Source organism: Hippopotamus amphibius, chromosome 9 (genome assembly GCF_030028045.1).
Source record: "Hippopotamus amphibius kiboko isolate mHipAmp2 chromosome 9, mHipAmp2.hap2, whole genome shotgun sequence".
Classification (NCBI taxonomy): Eukaryota; Metazoa; Chordata; class Mammalia; order Artiodactyla; family Hippopotamidae; genus Hippopotamus; species Hippopotamus amphibius.
In genome coordinates this window covers 110,416,437-110,435,463 of record NC_080194.1, presented here as the reverse complement: position 1 = coordinate 110,435,463, position 19,027 = coordinate 110,416,437, and the positions used below count along the sequence as shown (strand labels likewise).

Here is a 19,027-nt window from a genome sequence, read left to right as displayed (position 1 = left end):
ATGTGCGAAGTGGGAGTAGATCCACCATGACTGAGTTAACTTCTTCAAGGTTACGTGATGAAATAAGACTGTGCTCCTAAGAAATTCATTTGTATCCATATAACACTGGAGAGCTAAGAGAGGGCAATATTATTATCAGGGGTCAACGATACAGCAGGTGCTGCCCACAGAGGCATATCACATCACTTCATCATGACTACATGTACCGGCAAAGGAATCTTCCCAGGATAATAATTTGCAGTACAGCTACCCGAAGCAATTTTGTATTTATTTATTCAATTGAATTATTTATGTTATTCATCATGAAATGAAACACAAACAGCATTGGTTCCATCACGTCTTCCTTTGCTTTCATTTGGTTTGCTGCCTATGACTATTTTTATGCAAATGAGGTTATGATGACATTAAACATTTTCTACTGATTTTGCAAGAACAAATATGTTCTCTCCATATGCCACAGTCTCCTTTTTGCTGCATCCATCCTCAAAGTTCTGTTGGCTGATCAGAATTTCTTCTAAATTAACTCCGAGGACATTCCATCTGTAATACTGATGAGCCTGTCTCCCTTTGCAGTGCACATGTAACGCTCCCATTAATACCTGAATTTAGCCCATTTCGCCCATTCCACCAGAAGCTTTATGCATCCCTCCAGCTCTTATGGCGCTGTAAATCTCACCTTGTTATAAAGCACTGTGGCACTCTCCTGCTGCCAATTTGGGGGATGTTTCCTCGACTCACAGAGCAAAAACAACACATGCCACACATAAAACAAGGTGTTGTGATTGCAGAGTCGTTTGCTCTATTGATTAGATTCAGGGCTGAGAAACAAAGGTTTTCAGGAAAGTATTTCATATAACTAATCACTGGACACGTCAGAGTGGAATCAGGCAGGCTGCCTAACAGGGGCTCTTACAAGCTAGCTTGGGCTTTCTTGCAGGGTGTGTGTGTGTGTGTGTGTGTGTGTGTGTGTGTGTGTGTGTGTGTGTGTGTGTGTGTGTGTGTGTGTGTGTGTACGTGCACAAGTGCTGCCTGAGTTTTTTTATCTCAGAGAGCACTGATAAAGTGAGGGACACAGTGGGATTGGGCAGGCAGGAAAAATCTGCTAGAAACATACACATTGCAGGTTCAAAGTCTGGAGTCCCCAGTAACAGGCATCATGGGAATTTCTGAGAATGACACAAGGTGAGCTGTTCTCCTACAGTTCTCCCGGGCCGACAATCCTCGCATAAAGTAATCAAAGGGTTATAGAGGCAAGAACCACCGCTGTTGTAAATCCCAACATTGGTTTGATTCGAGGTTATAAATCAAGAACCCCATTTCCCATAGTCACATCTACATCTGGGGAAAGTGAAGCTGGAATTCAACGACCCTGCAGGTTGTAAACAGACCACAGGGCAGATCCATTTATATAGACTGGACAAGGTTCATGTTGGTTTCTACCCATTGATTGCAAGATCCCCATGTAAGACACTGAAGCGTGTCCAGAAAGCTCTCTAGAACAGAAATAAAGGGGAATGTTTTCCACAGCCTCACTTTGATGCATTCAGATGAGAACCTTTTCAGGGCCCAATAAAGGATTAAATTAACTTTGCCAATTCATAAACTTTAGGGCAGCCAGGCTGGCACTACCTCCAGGAGACGCGGGAATTCCTTCTTAAAAATTAGCTAAGCCTTTGATCCCATCGTATAAATGACAACCCTCATAGTGCAAATAGTATCTCTGCCTCATATTTATCTTTTGACTCTATACCTCTACGTCTGAAACACCGCAGAGAGTTTCATTTTACGGAGTATAATGAAATTCTAAAAGGAAAATCATTCAAAATGAGATTTATTTCTATTCATTTTCATTTGCTAAATAAACAGATGCGTGCTAGGGCACAGGATGGAAAGGAAACAAGCCAGACAGAGGGAAGGGACACAAGGTCATTCAACGAAGAACAGGACCTTCTCAAGCATGGGAACCCCTGCCCTGTCCTGACCCTCATTTTCTCCTCCTCCTGCCTCCACATATGGAGAATCTCAGAAAATGGTGGGACCCCAGAGTGCTCCAAATTTAAAAATAAGAATCACTCAGGGAGCTTGTGAAATAATGTAGATTTACCAGTCTACCAGCTCTGTAGCTGGGCCAAGACTTGACATTTTTAACCAGCAGCTTTGGTGATTCAAATGCAAAGACCACACTTCCCAAAACATGGCTCTCAATGTTTTGAGACATTGGGGTTACCTGGAGAGCCTATTCACAAGCAATTAATACTGATGCTTGAGCCCTACTCCCAGGTATTCTGATTTAACTACCATAGGCCCTCTGCATCCATGCATACACTCTGGGGTGGAGTCTGGGCTCCCAAAGTTAAAAGCTCCCAGCTGATGTCAATGCCCAGTGAAGGCTGAGAATCTATGTTAAGCTTTCCCAAGAACTACCTGTGCAGGGAGACCAGGGGCCTTTAACAAGTAGAGATGCAAGCCCTATACGATCTTCCACATTAAACTCTTGCACCGTCTGACACTTGTACCCCAAGAACATTCTAGACCCCTGTCTGAATCATCATATTTATTCTAAGACTCCCATCTTTTCAGAACAGGCAGGAAATGATGAAAATGGAGTTATCGGCTTCTTCACTAGAACAGTTTCGGAGGCAGGAGCAGATGGAGGCAGCAAAGGGTGTCTTTGTGCTATCCAGACCCCAGCACAACCTGGAGGAAGAGGCAGCCCTTCCTCTGCCCTCTCCCAGCTGCATCCCTACCCGCATCCCTCCCCCCTTCACCTACAGTGGGCGTCTGAGGCCCAGTCAAGCTCCACACGGGAGCAGCTTCACAGAAAGTCTCCAAAATCAAAACCTCCCTGAGAACACAGGCTTTCTGCAGCCAAGGCCACAGCTGAACAATGCCCGCTCTTTCAAAACGCTCCTTAGCATCGCAGAGGTTCTCAGCAGAGGGAATTAATTCACAGAAAGTGGCGGGGACTTCAGACCAGGAACTCCATAGGGCCCAGCAACCTCCATTTTTAAACAGCTTCCAAAGACCTCCCTTTGAGAAACACTTTAAAATGTGTGGGGGGTGTGTGTGTGTGTTTTAATATTCAGCCCTTTTCCTTGAAAAGATTATGTTAATGTGTGAAAAAAAAATAATCATTTCAACTTGTGAAAAAAATAAGAACAGACATTATACTGTGGGTCTGGTCTGAGCGCTATGGCCCAGGGCAGAACAGAAAGAGGGGGCAGCTGCCCCCGTCCCCATCAGCCTTCGCAAAGTCTCCCGCGCCCTCAGGACACCCGGCTGGCCTTGCTTAGTGTGGAATTCACGGGCAAGCCCAAAGCTGAGCCTTCTGCCCTGTCTCGGAAGAGCCTTAAGAAGCAAACGTTCCTTCCCAGGGGCTCCCCACAGCCTGGCGTCTGTCTCGGGCCAGGTCCCCTGCACGTCTGTGCTGACCTGGGGATGAAGGAATGACCATTACCTTAGACTTGAGCTTTCCACACGGGGGTGAGGCACACAGTTGTACCCACATTTCATTCGGGTAGATACTTTCCGGAAGATTCTGTCATTAAATCTTACACGGTATTTTAAGGATAAGGGGTATGTTCAGTGAAGGAGCTTTTAAAAAATAATCACAGCCAACATTTATTGATCAGATATTATTAATTCATGAGAAGGTCTCAGAGTAATGCCTGGTATATTAGTCTCTGCAGGTCACATGTAATAATCGATTTACTCCTCAGATGAATGTTATAAACTCACTATCAACGTTTCAGATATGAGGAAACGGAGGCACAGAAAGGTTAAATAACTTGCCCAAGGTCGCAGAGCTTGTAAGAAGCAAAGCTGGGATTAGAACTCAGTCATGTGTTCAAGCCTGTGCTCTTGACCTCCATGAAAACCTCTCTTATTAAGGCTTTTAAGTGCTTTTCAGACCTAGGCAACCCACGAAAGTGGGATGAACATTCACCTACAAATACTTCAGGAATTATCGCCCTCACATATGGAAACGGAGGGCACCCCCCCGACCCCATGTAGATTTTCCATCACTCTCCCACCCCCCAGCCAGGTGAACACCCGCCTTAGCCAAAGAAGTTCTTCCTGGTTATGCCTCTAGATGAAATCAACTCTACGGTAAGACAGTTCCTGAACCTAATATTATTACAGTATTTATTCTTCCTGAGTTTTACCCCCCCAAAATTCCATATCCCTTAAAGAGGATTTCAACTATATTATACTATATACTAGCAGGTCTTAATGGGCGAGAGTTAATCAAATTCAGGATACAGCCCCTTTGGCAGTGGAATTTTGGTAGAGTTGGAAAGTTAAAGAGAAGAAAGAGAAGAAAACGCAGGCAGTAAACACACACAAGTACACACACACGCACGCACACACAAACACACGCACACACATTCACTTTCCCAAAGGAACTGTCCCGTCTCTGAAACTCAGAATTTTTTTTCCCTTCTAGTGACACCAGCGTGGAGTAGAAAGTTCCATCCCACAGATATGGACAGGTAGGCAGGGGCAAGTATGTGTAGGGGGATGTGCACAGGCCCCGAAGATACCCACACTGCCTGGCTGTGTGACCTCAGGCAGGTTCGTTCACCCCTCCAAACACCCCTACACCCCTTCCCTCATTTATAAAACAGAGACGGTCACAGCTGCTTCGGAGAGTGGTTAAATTTAAACGAGATCAATAAAACATGCAGCACAGTGACAAAAACATAAAAGGAAGTCAATAAAAGGGAATAATTATTGCGGTTAGTGGTTCAAAGACATTGCTAAGCAAGTAACTACTTATTATTTCAACCAACAAGGATTTATTGGACGGCTACCCTCTGTGCCCACGTCTATAAAACAGAAAGTTTAACATAGGATTCTTGACCTTCTTCAAGGCGCTTTCACTCTAGTTGAAGACCAACCTGTGAGACGCAGGATAGCTACAGTCAGAAGAATGATTCCAAAAAAAAAAAAGGCCAGTCACAGCTATAATTATCAAGTGTATCCTTTTCACAGGGGATGGAAAACTTGAGTTGGGTCTTGACCAACGCGTAGATGCATTCCACTAAACGATAACACTGTAACTCACATACACACACGGACTCAACCTAAAATACCCACTGGACTTGGATGAATCCAAATCTCCATGGTCAGGCCAGACATCACTCCTGACCTCCAGACCCAAACATACAATTGTCCGGTAAACGTGATGTGAAGATGGTCCATAGACATCTCACACTGTATGTGTCCAAAGCAGACACTGTTGGACTATAACAGCTTAGAACTGGTGGCAATAAAGGAAAGAGGAGACTTAGTGAGTAAAACAAAATGAATTCCAAAGAAACCTGACATCTGGATTTATAAGCAGGAGGCCAAAGGAGAAATTGAAGATAACAGCAGTAGAAGCTGCTCATAAATTACCTACATGGTCTGGGAGGAGGCAGCAAGCCATAAAATGTATGCAGGGATCTCAGCTGTGGCTTTAATAATAAGCTCAGACAGATTTCTGTGCTGCTAGGTGGCCCCTCCCCCATATTATGAGCTAAGTGGGCAATATGATAGAGAATGGGATATCTCGGCAAGGGAAAGGAGTGAGGGTTAATAAAGTCTTGTCTGGTTTCTGGTATCTACAAACATCACCTCGCACACACAGAGCCAAAGGATGAAAAAGCCCGACAGATTCATCTCCTGCTTCCCTCAAGAAAGCCATAACTACGGGGAGACCCTGGACAAGCAGCACGGCTATCCCCTCCACCCTCCACCGCCTCCCTGCAAAACATGAACCTCTCTGCAGGATTCTCTCTCCCGGTTAATGAAATCACTTCCACTCTGTCTCCCAAGCTAGAAACTTCTGATTGCACCCACGTCCCCCATATCCAATTAACTGACTCATCTCGCTGATCCTTAGAAAGTTTTTTCTTGAAACGAGCCCTTCTCCTCTATCCCTGCTTAGTCCTTGGTTTGTTACAGACAAATCCTACAGGAATAGGATAACAAGAAAACACTCACTGTATTATCAGAAGTCTTTCTCTCTTACCAGGCAATGCCTAGCAGAGAGCTGGCGCTCAACAGGTGTTGAGTGGGAAAAGAAGAGATTTTATTTAGGCTTCCCACTCCCAGCCTCCAACGCCTCTAACCTTTCTCCACATTCTTGCCACAGTTAAATGTTATTTTTCTTTTTAAGAAATTATCACAATAAAACCATCTTGCCCCAAGTCCGTCACTGCCGTCCAATGACAACGACAGACTTCCCCACCTAACGCAGGGTTGGCACATAAGATGTTTTACAACCTGCCTCCTCCTTCCCCCTCCAACCTCTTCTTCCACAAGTCACTCTGGAGATCCTATGACCCAGCCCAAAGTGTCTGTGCTGGTTCCCTAGCCCTGAAATCCAAGAACTTTCCCAGTCCTCCCGCACATGCTGTTCACTCTCTCCAGCGTTCTGCCTTTTCTTTAGAGGGAGAATTCCGGCGCACCATTAAGATCAAGGTCACCTCTGCACTGCCCTCTGACTCTCCCACAAGAGCACATCCCCTTATCTTTGTTTCTAAGGTCCTCTGGAAACAAGTCGAAGGATTGCAAAGCCCCACCTGCCTCCTCCACTGGCTGTGATTTCTCAGGAGGCCAAGACGTGCCTCGTTTCTCACCCTGCCTTTAGCACAGTATCTGGCAGACTGGGGACGTCAGTCAAAAATCATTTCCCATGATTTTTTAAAAAACAAGGAAAGAAAAGAAAAGAAAATGAAAAAAATATAGACCAAACAAATAGCACAGAGCCTAGAAAATAAGCCCACTTATGTATAAAAAGTACAAAATGTGTTCCATTTAACAGCTTCAGGTAAGAGAAAGAGAAGCATTATTTCCAAAATCATACTGAAAAAGATGCTTTGAGAAAAAAAAAAAGGACAGACATTTGAAACAAAAGATACCTACCTTGTACCATATTCCAAAATAAGCTCTAGATGGATGGAGGAGTGAAACATAAGAGTCATGGAAAAGGAACACAAAACAGAGTGGAATATTTATAAGTATTCTGAGGGACATCTTTCTCTGCTTTAAAGCAGTGAAGAAATGAAGACGGAAAGATTGACAGTTAGGGGTTCATACGAATTTAAAATATCTGTCGAGGGGAAGAAAAAAAATCACAGAATTAAAATAAAAGAGAAAACATTTTGGAATCCGTCTGCATGAAAGGTGAGAAACAAATGGTTAATCCCACTATTACGCCCAAATTCATTCATATTTATAAGAGAAACAATTCTGTCAAGAGTAGTGTAATAATACACCAATAAGAATTAAAGTAACTTGAGGTTCTGCATAAAATTGCAATGAAATTAGCCAATTTAAATTCCCTAAACTTGAGAGAGCTTTTGGGGAGTATCACAAGGAAGATATTGCCCATGGGGTGATGACTTCTCCTGGGCTTGGGCTGCACGGGGAGGAAGGAAAATGCTCTGGCCCCAGACAGCTGCCTCCTTTCATATCCTCTGGACTCAAATATCAGAGAAGCAGCTTTTACAGGCAAGGCCCTTGCCACTCTTTGGTGGCAAGGATTAGTCTGCAATTAACAAAGGTTAATTTGGTACCTTTGGCTGTGGAACCCAGAATTTATAATGCTACCTCTAGTTACCATGTATGGCCTGTGGGCAAGCTCTCAAGTTCACCTTTAATTTCACCTTCAAATTCATCCTTCATATAGCTTCCAGAAAAATCTAAAAAGGCAGAGGCAATCATGTCATTCGACCCAGTTCTCCAACTCTTTCTTCTATTATATTTTCACCCTTCCTACCTTGCACTTAACTTTTTGGTGTAGATTTACATTTATTGCTTAATTGAACTTTTATTTTATTAAAACAAAACATATACAGTCTCATCCCATTTCTGTACCTTCAATCTTTCTAAGTAGCAATCATTATTAAAATGATTATTAATTATTTAAATCATAAAATGTAAACATACTACTTCCTGATGTTTAAATTTTAGACATTTTCAATTGATTTTGTTTCTGTCCATAAAGATTTAATTTTCTTCTACTACCCACACCTCATGTATACATTTTGCCTCTTCTTTCTTCCAATAGCGTTACCCACACTTTGTGCTTTAATACCTATTCAACATTTACATTTGTATGACTATATTTTTCACAGCTCTGCCACAGAGTATATGGAATTTCAATTCCTTTCTTGAGGAACTTTTGTTTTTTCCTGTTTATTAAATTGCCTTCCTTTTTCACAAGCTTTGTGCATGCATGTGTGTGTGTGTGTGTGTGTGTGTGTGTGTGTGTGTGTGCGTCTATCATTAATTCAGTCCAAAACTTTCTGAAAGAATGGTAAATTTCTTTTTTGTTTGCAAAGGCAACAAAAGCAAAAATAAATAAGGGGGATTAAACTTGTTTCTTCACAGCAAAGAGAACCAACAACAAAACGAAAAGACAACCTCCTGAATGGGACAAAGTATTTGCAAATCATAAATCTGATAAGACATTAATATCCAAAATATACAAAGAATTCATATAACTCAATAGCAAAAATAAAAAAAAAAAAAAACACCCAAACAATCTGATTTAAAAATGGGCAGAGGATCTGAATAGACATTATCCCAAAGAAGATATACAGACAGCCAACAGGTACATGAAAAGATGGTCAATATCACTAAGCATCAAGGAAATATAAACAAAAAACAATGAGCTATCACCTCACATCTGTGAGAATGGTTATTAACAAAATGGCTAGAAATAACAAGTGTTGGTGAGGATGTGGAGAAAAGGGACCGCTTGTGCACTGTTGGAGGGACTGTAAATTGGTGCAGCCACTATGGAAAACAATGTGGATGTTCCTTAAAAAATTAAAAATAGAACTACCACATGATCTAGCAGTTCCACTTCAGGGTATTTATATTTTAAGAAAAACCACTAATTCAAAAAGATATATTCACCCTCTCCAGGTTCACTGCAGCGTTATTTACAATAGCCAAAATATGGAAACAAAGTGTCCATCAATGAAGGAATGAATGAATGAATGGATGAAAGAAAAAAAAATGTGATACATATATGTAGTATGCAGTCATAAAAAGAATGAAATCTTGCCCATTGCAATGACATGAAAAGACCTGAGGGCATTATGCTAAGTGAAGTTAAATCAGAGAAAGAAATACTCTAAGACTTCACTTACATGCAAATTTTAAAAAAACAAACAAACCCAAGCTCATTGATAGAACAGATCATAGTTGCCAGAGGTGAGGCTGGAGTTGGGGGGGGGGGGGGATTGGATGAAGGGAGTCAAAAGGTACAAACTCCAGTTATTAAATAAATAAATCATGGGGATATAGTGTACAGCTCAGTGACTAGATAACAATAATTTATTTTCTAACCTTTCATTGAACTATTTATTTCTATCTTATTTTTAACTTCCAAGATCTCTTTTTTATTCTCTGATTATCACTTTAACACAGCACTTGATTCTTGTTCTGTGAATAAAACAAAACATTCTATGAACTAAGACATTAATTATAGTTTTAAAGTTTGTTAGTCTCTGTTTCCTCCAAATGCCTTTTCTATTGCTGTTGTTGTTGTTGCAAAGGCCTTTTATAATAGAGATTCTCTTGAAATGTCTACGGACCCTGGCTCTCCTTTCTTGTTTTACAGTAAGACAGCTCTGTGTAGATGGATGGAGTCTTCCTAATGTTTCATGAGTAGAACCCAGACATTTCGGGGACGGGAGAGAACTATCAAGTCTATTGGCCTTTCTCTTAGGTTGGATGGCTTCCTCAGAGTGGATTCTTCCAACTCTTCACTACAGGAGTGTGAAGGCCTGGAGGAGTAATGAGGCCAAGGTGTCCCCACTAGTACATAGCCCTATACTCTGTCATCCTGTGAACTAAAGCCCAGAGATTCACCTTCTCCAGACAGTAAACCTCCCATATTCCACCAGGTAGGGAAGGGCAGTCTCTGGCTGTGTAAAGTTGCAGAAAGGACCTGGGGACACAGCTGTAATCCTTCCATTTACATCTACCTCTCAGCCATCAGAGGTACCCAGAACCTCTAATTCCTGAGTGTCTGCGGTTCTGAGATGTGACGAGGCTATATTCTTCCGCCCTTCCCACCACGTCCCATCATACATAGAAGGTTGGGTCTCAGCCTTATGCAGTTTGCAATGTCAGTTACCACTCATTCATCCTCCTTCCATCTCCCAAAACGTCGTGGGTGTTTCCTCCCTGCTGTCAGAGCCTAACCTGTTTTCTGTCCCTTATAGGCTGCCGTCTTCTCTAGTCCTTTACTATCATCTTAGTTTTCCAGAGGGACCAGATCTCAGTGGTCCTTTCAAGCCACTACGCTACACTACAGCGCTTGCATGCTTCCCTGGGTGTGCCATGTGTTTATCTGCATCCCCCACTCTGCTCTCACTGCTCCCCTACCAACTTGCCTTTATCCGTCTTCTCTCTTTAATTTTCCAATCCTTGATTGGCCTTCAAGATTAAACTTATACATCATCTTAAGCAGGAAATTTCCCCAGACCCCTCCTGTACATACGGTATATGTCTCTGGCCTGACACACCCACATAGACCACCATGTGCTGGATTAATCTGCCTGCACATCTGTCTCCCTCCCTAGACAAGAAGAAAGTAGGCGATGTTCATCCATTGTTCTGCTTCTCGTGTGGGGAAAACCATCTGGCACATAGTAGGTGCTCACTGATATTGTTCAACTGACCCATTGCCACTAAGCTCCATGTTGGAAGCATCTTCGTTTTCAGAGGAGTACAAAAAATATGGCTCTGTTTATTTGCCAATGTCCAAATAAGAAAGGCTAATCAGAGAGCACCAGGAAATGAAAACAGCCAGATGTTTTTGAGAGCAAAAGTCCAGAAGCACAAAATAGCTTCCAACAGGGGTAATGTATGTTTTCCTAGTGATTCAAAATGAATATGTGCTTATTAGGCAGAGAGAGAGATTTAACAGGTTTCTCAGCTAATGCTGCAATTTTAAATCCATTTAAGATAATTTTCTTTATCTTGAATCTATTTTTCTTAGTAACCAGGATACTTAACTGATTTGTGCAAAATCCATTTGAAAAAGAAATAATCTACTCTAACCAAGGGCACACTCTAAATGAAAAAAGAGAGACACCACAAATCTAACAGAAGATGAAGCATCTGTTCGAAAAGCCAAGGAGGACTACTGCCTAGAAAATAGGATATTTTCCCCCCAGCGTCTTGATTTTCCCACCAATCTCTCTTCTCTCTTTCACAAGGAGAAAGCAAATAATCCTTAAATCTGAGAGCACAGAATAAAGACCTCTGATAAACCAACCAAGATGCAAACAAACTGTTTCAAAGGTAAGAATCTCAAACCAAAATTTTAAGTTGAAACAATCACAGGATGTAATTTTTCATCTACCAGCTGGGAAAAGCATTATTTAAATGCTAGTACTGGCATTATTTAAATGCTAGTTTGGGAAGGGTCTAGTGAAAATCCAATAGGAGCAGAAACTTTCTGGAGGAAAATATCACTATATGTATCTAGGGCTTCCAAAAGTATTCCTACAATGTCATCTAAGGATTTCACCTTTAGAAGTGTGGATTAAGAGAGTAAATATCAAATCAATATGCATAGAGATTTGAGTGGGGAGTTATTCATCGAAGTGTTATTTATAGTAATGAAAAATTGTAAATAATCAAAATTTCTACAATGAAAATAAGGACCATAACTAATAACATCAGAAAATGTTCATGAAAGAATGTTAAGTGAAAAAGAGGATAAATGAAACATATCATACGCTCATAATCTGTACGGAAAGTAGACTCAAAGACAAAATACCAGTATTTTAGCAGTCACCACCTCTAGATAATGAGATCATGGTGATTTTTTAAAATTTTACTTAAACATTTTTTGTATTGAGGACCTTTCTCTAGGTTTCTGTATTACATTTATAAAAATCAAAAATTCTTGTTTAGAGACTTCCCCAGTGGCACAGTGGTTGGGAATCCGCCTGCCAGTGCAGGGCACATGGGTTTAATCCCTGGTCCAGAGGATCCCACATGCCATGGAGCAACTAAGCCCGTGCGCCACAACTACTGAGCCTGTGCTCTAGAGCCCGAGAGCCACAACTACTGAGCCCATGAGTCACAACTACTGAAGCCCGTGCACCTAGAGCCTGTGCTCCGCAACAAGAGAAGCCACTGCAATGAGAAACCCTCGCACCGTAACAAAGAGTGGCTCTCACTTGCTGCAACTAGAGAAAGCCCGCGTGCAGCAATGGAGACCCAACACAGCCAATAAATAAATTAATTAATCAATTAATTAAAATATTTCTTGTTTAGCTCTATTTTCATAATCAACAGTACTATTTATTGATGATGGAGGAAGCTAATGAGATAAAAGCCCCTCCACTAGTTACAAATAACACGAGAAAATGTCACAGACATGAGTCTATACCCAACCATCTGCTAAAGTAAGCTCTTCTGAATGACTGAATCAGAACTTACTTGGTGGGACGATAATCTGGAATGGAACGATCCAGTGAAATTTTTTCACTGAGGTAGGAGTTGTAGCCATACTTCTCATGGGGTCCCTTGGCTTTATCTTCTTCAGCCGGGGAAAGGGTAGCAGGAAGGCCCCCTTTGCCCCGCCCACCATAACCTTCAATGAGCCCAAGGGATTTGGATAAACCTAGAAAAAGAAGGGGGAAAAAAACAATTATTTGAAAACCACCATATCAGGATATGCCACTCAGGCTCAGATATAGCTTCAGTGGAAATTTTAATATTACCCTTCGCAGAAACAATTATGTTCTCAATTTATTGATATCAGAATATGCCCTGAACACACTGAAATTGAGAGGAAGGTCAAAGCAACTGTGCAGTGTGGGGTTAAGGCGGTCACCCATGAAGAGCCTCTCCCTCCTTTTGGGAAGTGGGATGGACGGGGGGGCGGGGTCTATAAAAGCGAGAGACTACCCAAAGCAGGGGACACGTGGACCAAGAAAGACACACAAAATGGGACAGAACTGGGGCTGTTATCCCTCCCTGATTTCCTTTCTTCACAAGCAATTACCACAAGGCTGGATCTTCCAGGAGATGCCCGGGTACAACACAGAATAAGAACAGTCAGTAATAAGGAACTGCCAGACTGCAGGTGTTTTTGCTTCATTTGAACAGAGAATAATATACAGATTGATTTTATCATGAGTTTAAAGTGTTTAACCGTCTGACACCATTCTATACCTAATGGTTTTATTTAAATCTAATCTAAATGGCAAAAGGAAATACAAAATGTTTGCAAATAAATCACAGAGAAGAAAAACCCGTAAGGGTGATAACCGTGCCAACTAGAGTAGGAGGCCTCTGTAACAAGCCTCACTGAGCAATTGCACGTTCCCAGGACGCTGGCAGCTTTATACCTATTGTTCCATTATACAATAAACAGCTTGATGGGTAATTTTTAAATCCTACAGTTATGGGAGGTTTTACTTCTCGGCTTGAAAATTTTGTTGTTAAGGTCTCTCATTCTTTTTTGCTATTTCAAATGCTCAAGCTACTCTGTCCACCCTCAGGCGTAAGCGCGCGCACACACACACACACACACACACACACACACACACACACACACACACCTCACTTTGTCCACAAAAGTCTCTTTGCTGCCACTGGCAGGAAGACCATGGACCAGAGATGTAAAAAGCATCCTCTTTACAGAGATGTGAAGAGCTTTCATGATGGGCAGCCCACAGAGCCTAGGAGGACCCAACCACCCAGGAAGGCATCCCCAAGTAAGGCAAAGGCCAGTAAAACTGCTCCAGTCACAGGATGGTCCTCCACTCCATAATAGCAAGACTTGTATTCCTTTTCTTGCTTCTCTGAAAATAAAAATTTATTTTCTGTGATACAGAATCAAAAAGCAAAGGGTGAGCAAACATCTCAGGGCTGGTCTCAGGTGAACATCATTGTTCTACCCGAGCATCATTTCCACTGTCCAATATGGCCTTCAGGAACCCTGACATCTTTTCTGCCCACCACCATCCCAACAGAGGAATCATCAACTGGGAACTGGATTACTCCAACATTTCCTACCTGCATCCTGGTCTTTAATCTCTCATTCCAAATCGTTATGCACCAACTATTCCAATAACATTACCTTCAGTGTGCTCCGAAATCTACAAGAACTCTTCCCATGTCAAGTACAGACACCTACGTTGGATTTTAAAATCACTCATGATAGGACATTACTAGTGGGAAAGTAACATGGTGCAGCTACTTTGGAAAATAGCAGTTCTTCAAAATGCCAAGCGTCGTTTTACCATGTGACCCAGCAATTCCATTTTTAGGTATACAGTCAAGAGAAATGAAGAGATATGTCCACACGAAAACTTGTATACAAATGTTCCTAGAAGTATTAGTCATATTAGCTACACGTCCATCAACTGATAAATGAATAAAACAAAACATGGTATATCCATACAATGCAATAAAAGAATAAAGAATAAAAAGAATAAAGTACAGATCTTCCTCAGCTTAGAAAAGAGTTACATCCTGATAAACCATCATAAGTTGAAAATATCATGAGCTGAAAATGCATTTAAAACACCTAACCTACTGAACACCATAGCTTAGCCCACCCCACCTTAAACATGCTTAGAACACCTACAATAACCTACAGTTAGGCAAACTCATTCCTAACACAAAGCATGTCTTATAATAAAAAAAATAAAGTGTTGAATATCTCATGTAATTTATTGACTACTGTACTGAAAAGTGTAAACCAGAATGGTTGCATGGGTACTACACGGTGTAAGTGCATTGGCTGTTTACCCTCATGGTTGGGGGAAACATGGGTACTACACGGTGTAAGTGCATTGGCTGTTTACCCTCATGGTTGGGGGAAACGTGGGTAAAACCGGGAGCCGTGGCTCACTGCCACTGCCCAGCATCCTAAGAGAGTGTGGTACTGCATGTTGCTAGCCCAGGAAAAGATCAGACTTCAAAGTATGGTTTCTACTGAATGTGTATCACTTTTGCACCACCATAAAGTCAAAAAAAAATCATAAATCGAACCATCAGAAGTCAGAGACCGTCTGTAGTGATAATATGCTACGACATGACCGAACCGTCAAAACATTATGCCACATAAATAATGCTGGTCAGGAAAGACCACATATTGTACGATTCTATTTATCTGAAATGTACAGAACAGGCACACCTGAGAGATAGAAAGTAGGTGCTTAGGGTGGTGGGTATCTGCCGAGGGAGTGGGGAGTGACTGCTAATGTGTATCAAGTGTCTTTCTGGGTGATGGAAATGTTCCAGAATTAGATTGTGGTGATGTTTGCACAACTTTGTGAATATCCTAAAAATCACTAAATTGTATACTTTAAGTGGATGAATGATATCATGTGAAAAAATCTCAATAAAGCTATTCTTAAAAACCCACCTAAGACAGGCAATTCCATTTCCAGCAAGATGAAAGGCTAAAACAATATGAAAACTTTCCAGTAAACCACCTGGAAATTCTGAATAAATTTTTTTAATATTGTAAGTGCATAGCTGAGCTTGCAAGAAGTTAAAGGAAACTCCCAGAGGTACGTTATAATCAGAGTTGAGACTACATCTGCTGGGATGGGGTGAAGGATGCATTGCTCATTAACTAAAGGCTGGAGTTTTAGAGCTCAAATGTGCACAGAGTACAAGACCTTTTGTATGCCTTTTATGTTTCATAATTTCTCATTATGAAGGTACTGGGTTGAACAGTGGTCCCCTGCCTACCCTGAACTTGTAGTATGACCTTATTTGGAAATAGGGGTTTTGCATATGTAATCAAATTAATATCACTGGTATACTCATAAGAGAAAATTTTAGAGATGGAAATACAGATACACAGAGGGAAGAAGGTCATTTGACAACAGATACCGAAGGATGCAGCTGCAAGCCCAGGATTGCTAGCAACTCCCAGAAGACAGGAAGAGGAAAGGGAGGATTACTTCCTAGAGCCTTTTAGAGAAAGCATGGCTTAGGCCAACACTTGATTTCAGACGTGTTGCCTCCAACTGTAAGAGAAAAAATTTCTGTAGTTTTAAGACATTGAGATTATGGCAATTTGTTACAGTAACTACACAAGATGAATCCAATGAATACCAAAAAAACAGAGTTGAAATGGATAAAGAAAATATAGACTATGAAAACACTAACCAAAAGAAAGCTGGAATGGCTCTATAAACATCAGATAAAACAGACTTTAGGGCAAACAGCTTTATGGGAATAAATAAAGTCATCACATAATGATCAAAACATTTATCATTAGCAAAAAAAAAAAAAAAAAAAACCAGAAACCAACAATAAAAATACCAAAAGGATTCACACATTTTGGCAATTTAAAAAGAATTCTAAAAACAAACGTGGGTCAAATAATTAATCATATTGCATCAGAAGATAAATGAAACTGTACATCTCAAAACTTGGAGGGTAGTGCTAATGCAATACTTGGATGTAAGTATATAAACAGAGGGAAGAAGGAAAGACTGATGATAATTAATGAGGTAAGCATCTAACCCAAGGAGTCAGAAAAAGAAGAGAGAAAACCCAAAGAAAGCAATAATAAATAGAACAACAAAAACTAATGACACAAACACACACACAAAAGAAAGACATCAGGGAAGAAAGGAGTAAGAGGGAGGGATGGTGAGAGAGAGAAGAAGGAAAGAAGGAAGAGAGGGAGGGAGGGAAGGAGGAAGGGAGGGGAGAGGAAAGGAAAAGAGAGAGAGAAACTTAAAGAAACAAAGGTGGCGGGGGCAGGGGGGGGCATAACCTCCCCAAGACCTGGGGAGAAAACAGACAGAAAGGGAGAGAGAGAGAGAGAAAGAAGGCATGTGGTTCCTTTAGGGAGGACAATCAGAATGCAACTATCAAATATAATTTTCAGTATTTTTATTGAAACAATTTTTATTGTTGTTTCATCGTTTTTCTATGTAGGCTGAAGTACTTAGGGCCCACAAAATTCATTATGCAGCCTTGGTTCCCTTGAGGTTAGACTTTATCTATAAGTGACAAGGTACCTAAAGCATGGAGAAGGAAAGTAACATGATCTGAGACACAATTTACAATTGTTACCTAGAAGGTAGTTAGCACAAGCACAGACCCCCGGCACTAACAGTAAGGCCAGCCACCATTTACTAAGCATCTATTGTGTGCTGGGCACCCTGCTAAGTGCTTTACATATATTTTATCACTGTTTCATCTAATCTCTTGAAAACCTCATGAAGAAGGTATTATAATGATCTCTATTTGACAAATGAGGACACTGAATCTGAGAATGCAGTGACTTTGTTAAGGGTCTGCTGCTGGTAAAGATGAGACCTGAATTCTGGATATAGTTAGAGATACAGGAGAGGATAAAACCTGGTCTCTGTGACAGATAAGGAGGCCAGTTCTGGGACTCATGCCACAGCCCAGACAAAGATGGTAGGGGCCTCATTTTAAGGCATGGTGATCAAAAAGAGAGGAGAGATGTGAGAAATATTTAAGAGAGATCATCACAAGGCAGGAGACAAACAAGGGTTAGTGTGAGACAGAGGGAAGATGTGAGTGACCCTGGGGTCTCCACTGAGAGGACTGTGCGGTTACCACTCACAAACACAGGGTATGCAGAAGAAAGTTCAAGAAGATGTATTCTAGTCTCTACATGTGGTACACGGAGCATTCATGGGACATTCAGTTAGGGTCAGATGTCCAGTGCAGAGCTGAAACACATGGGAATGGAAGTTCAGAAGGGAGACGAAGCCCAAAACATGAACCCTGGCAGCCATCAGTTTGGAGGGGTCTGTAGCTGTGATAAGGGGTGGGGGTAAAACAAAGACAGACAATGCTCAGGAAGTGTTCTCTGACCACACTCTCTCTTATGCTTCCACCGTGTCTACAGTAGGAGTTGCATACTTTAGGACTTACTACTTCTATACTCTACCTGCATGTTCTCTCACTGAAGCTTCACTTGAAGCTCAAGACTTCAAGGGACCAAGACTTAAAAGGATGGAGAAACATCTCAATACCAACCAAGTGCTTAAGCTTCCTGCTGTCTTCACAGATCCACCTGACCACTCTGTCTCTACCCATTGTTGACTGTTGTTTAGGCTTTAAAATTTTAAAATGCTTTTGTATCCATTTTTCTCTTAGGCAGGCAGGGCAGGTATTACCATGATCACTTTAGAGATGAAAAACTGGAGGCTTAGATGGATTAATTATTTGACCATCCAAAAGTAATGGAGACAGAATAAGACATTTCTCCCAACTCCCAACATATACACAAATGCTCTGCCCAGGTAATTTTGTAGGAAGGAAGAATCCAGCATTCAAAATACAATGAAGAATGGTAAATAAGTGGTAACAGACTCATAAAAAGGAATTCTATACAGCAACGAAAATGAATGACTTGCAGATAAATGGATAAATCTCATAGGCTTAATGTAAAGAGCAAACATCAAAAATGAACAGAATTCCATTTAGAAATGAAAATCTATGTACGGAAACTATAAACAGCAGTGAAAAAGAGAGTGGATTAAGACTGTGGAAGGACACGCAAAGTATCCATTGTAAAGCTGGGAGGTAGATGCGGCTAGTATTCATTATATAATTATTACCTGACACAGGTGTGATATATTTGATGTGTGAAATAGTACATAATTTTAAAAGATGGTAAAGAGACTCCTGACAGTGGATTTCTTCTCCTTGTTTTGTCTGCTTTTGATCATTCACCCTGGGTCTCCATTTCCCCTCCCCAATATTTGCGGTCTTTTCTCAAAAGCCACAAATAGAGCCTTCTGCGGTTTTCTTGCCAGCATGGGAGCCCAAGGGTCAAGGAGAGAGACTGCACAACTGTGGCAGGACTGACCTTCAACTTAACTCAGCAGCTGCAGTGGAAAACATCTGATTCTTCCTCTTATTTCATCTGCGCACACCTCTTTCCTCCCTTGACGATACAGCACTTCTTCTGTCCAGTCTGAATAGACAGCTTCCAATCCCAGGTCGTTAAATGCCACCTCGGAGCTAAAATGCATCTCAGCAGTGT

The 19,027-nt window shown here is 41.4% G+C and overlaps 1 protein-coding gene across 2 annotated transcripts in view; it reads right to left on the bottom strand.

The window, feature by feature from the left end:
- The window catches only part of GALNT17 (polypeptide N-acetylgalactosaminyltransferase 17), a 426,893-nt gene that overhangs the window by 253,910 nt on the left and 153,956 nt on the right, over positions 1-19,027 (bottom strand). For both annotated transcript variants that reach the window (XM_057696027.1, XM_057696029.1), the window contains exon 2: positions 12,463-12,646. In XM_057696027.1, the coding sequence (XP_057552010.1) occupies positions 12,463-12,646 (184 nt within the window). The remainder of the gene's footprint in view (positions 1-12,462; positions 12,647-19,027) is intronic.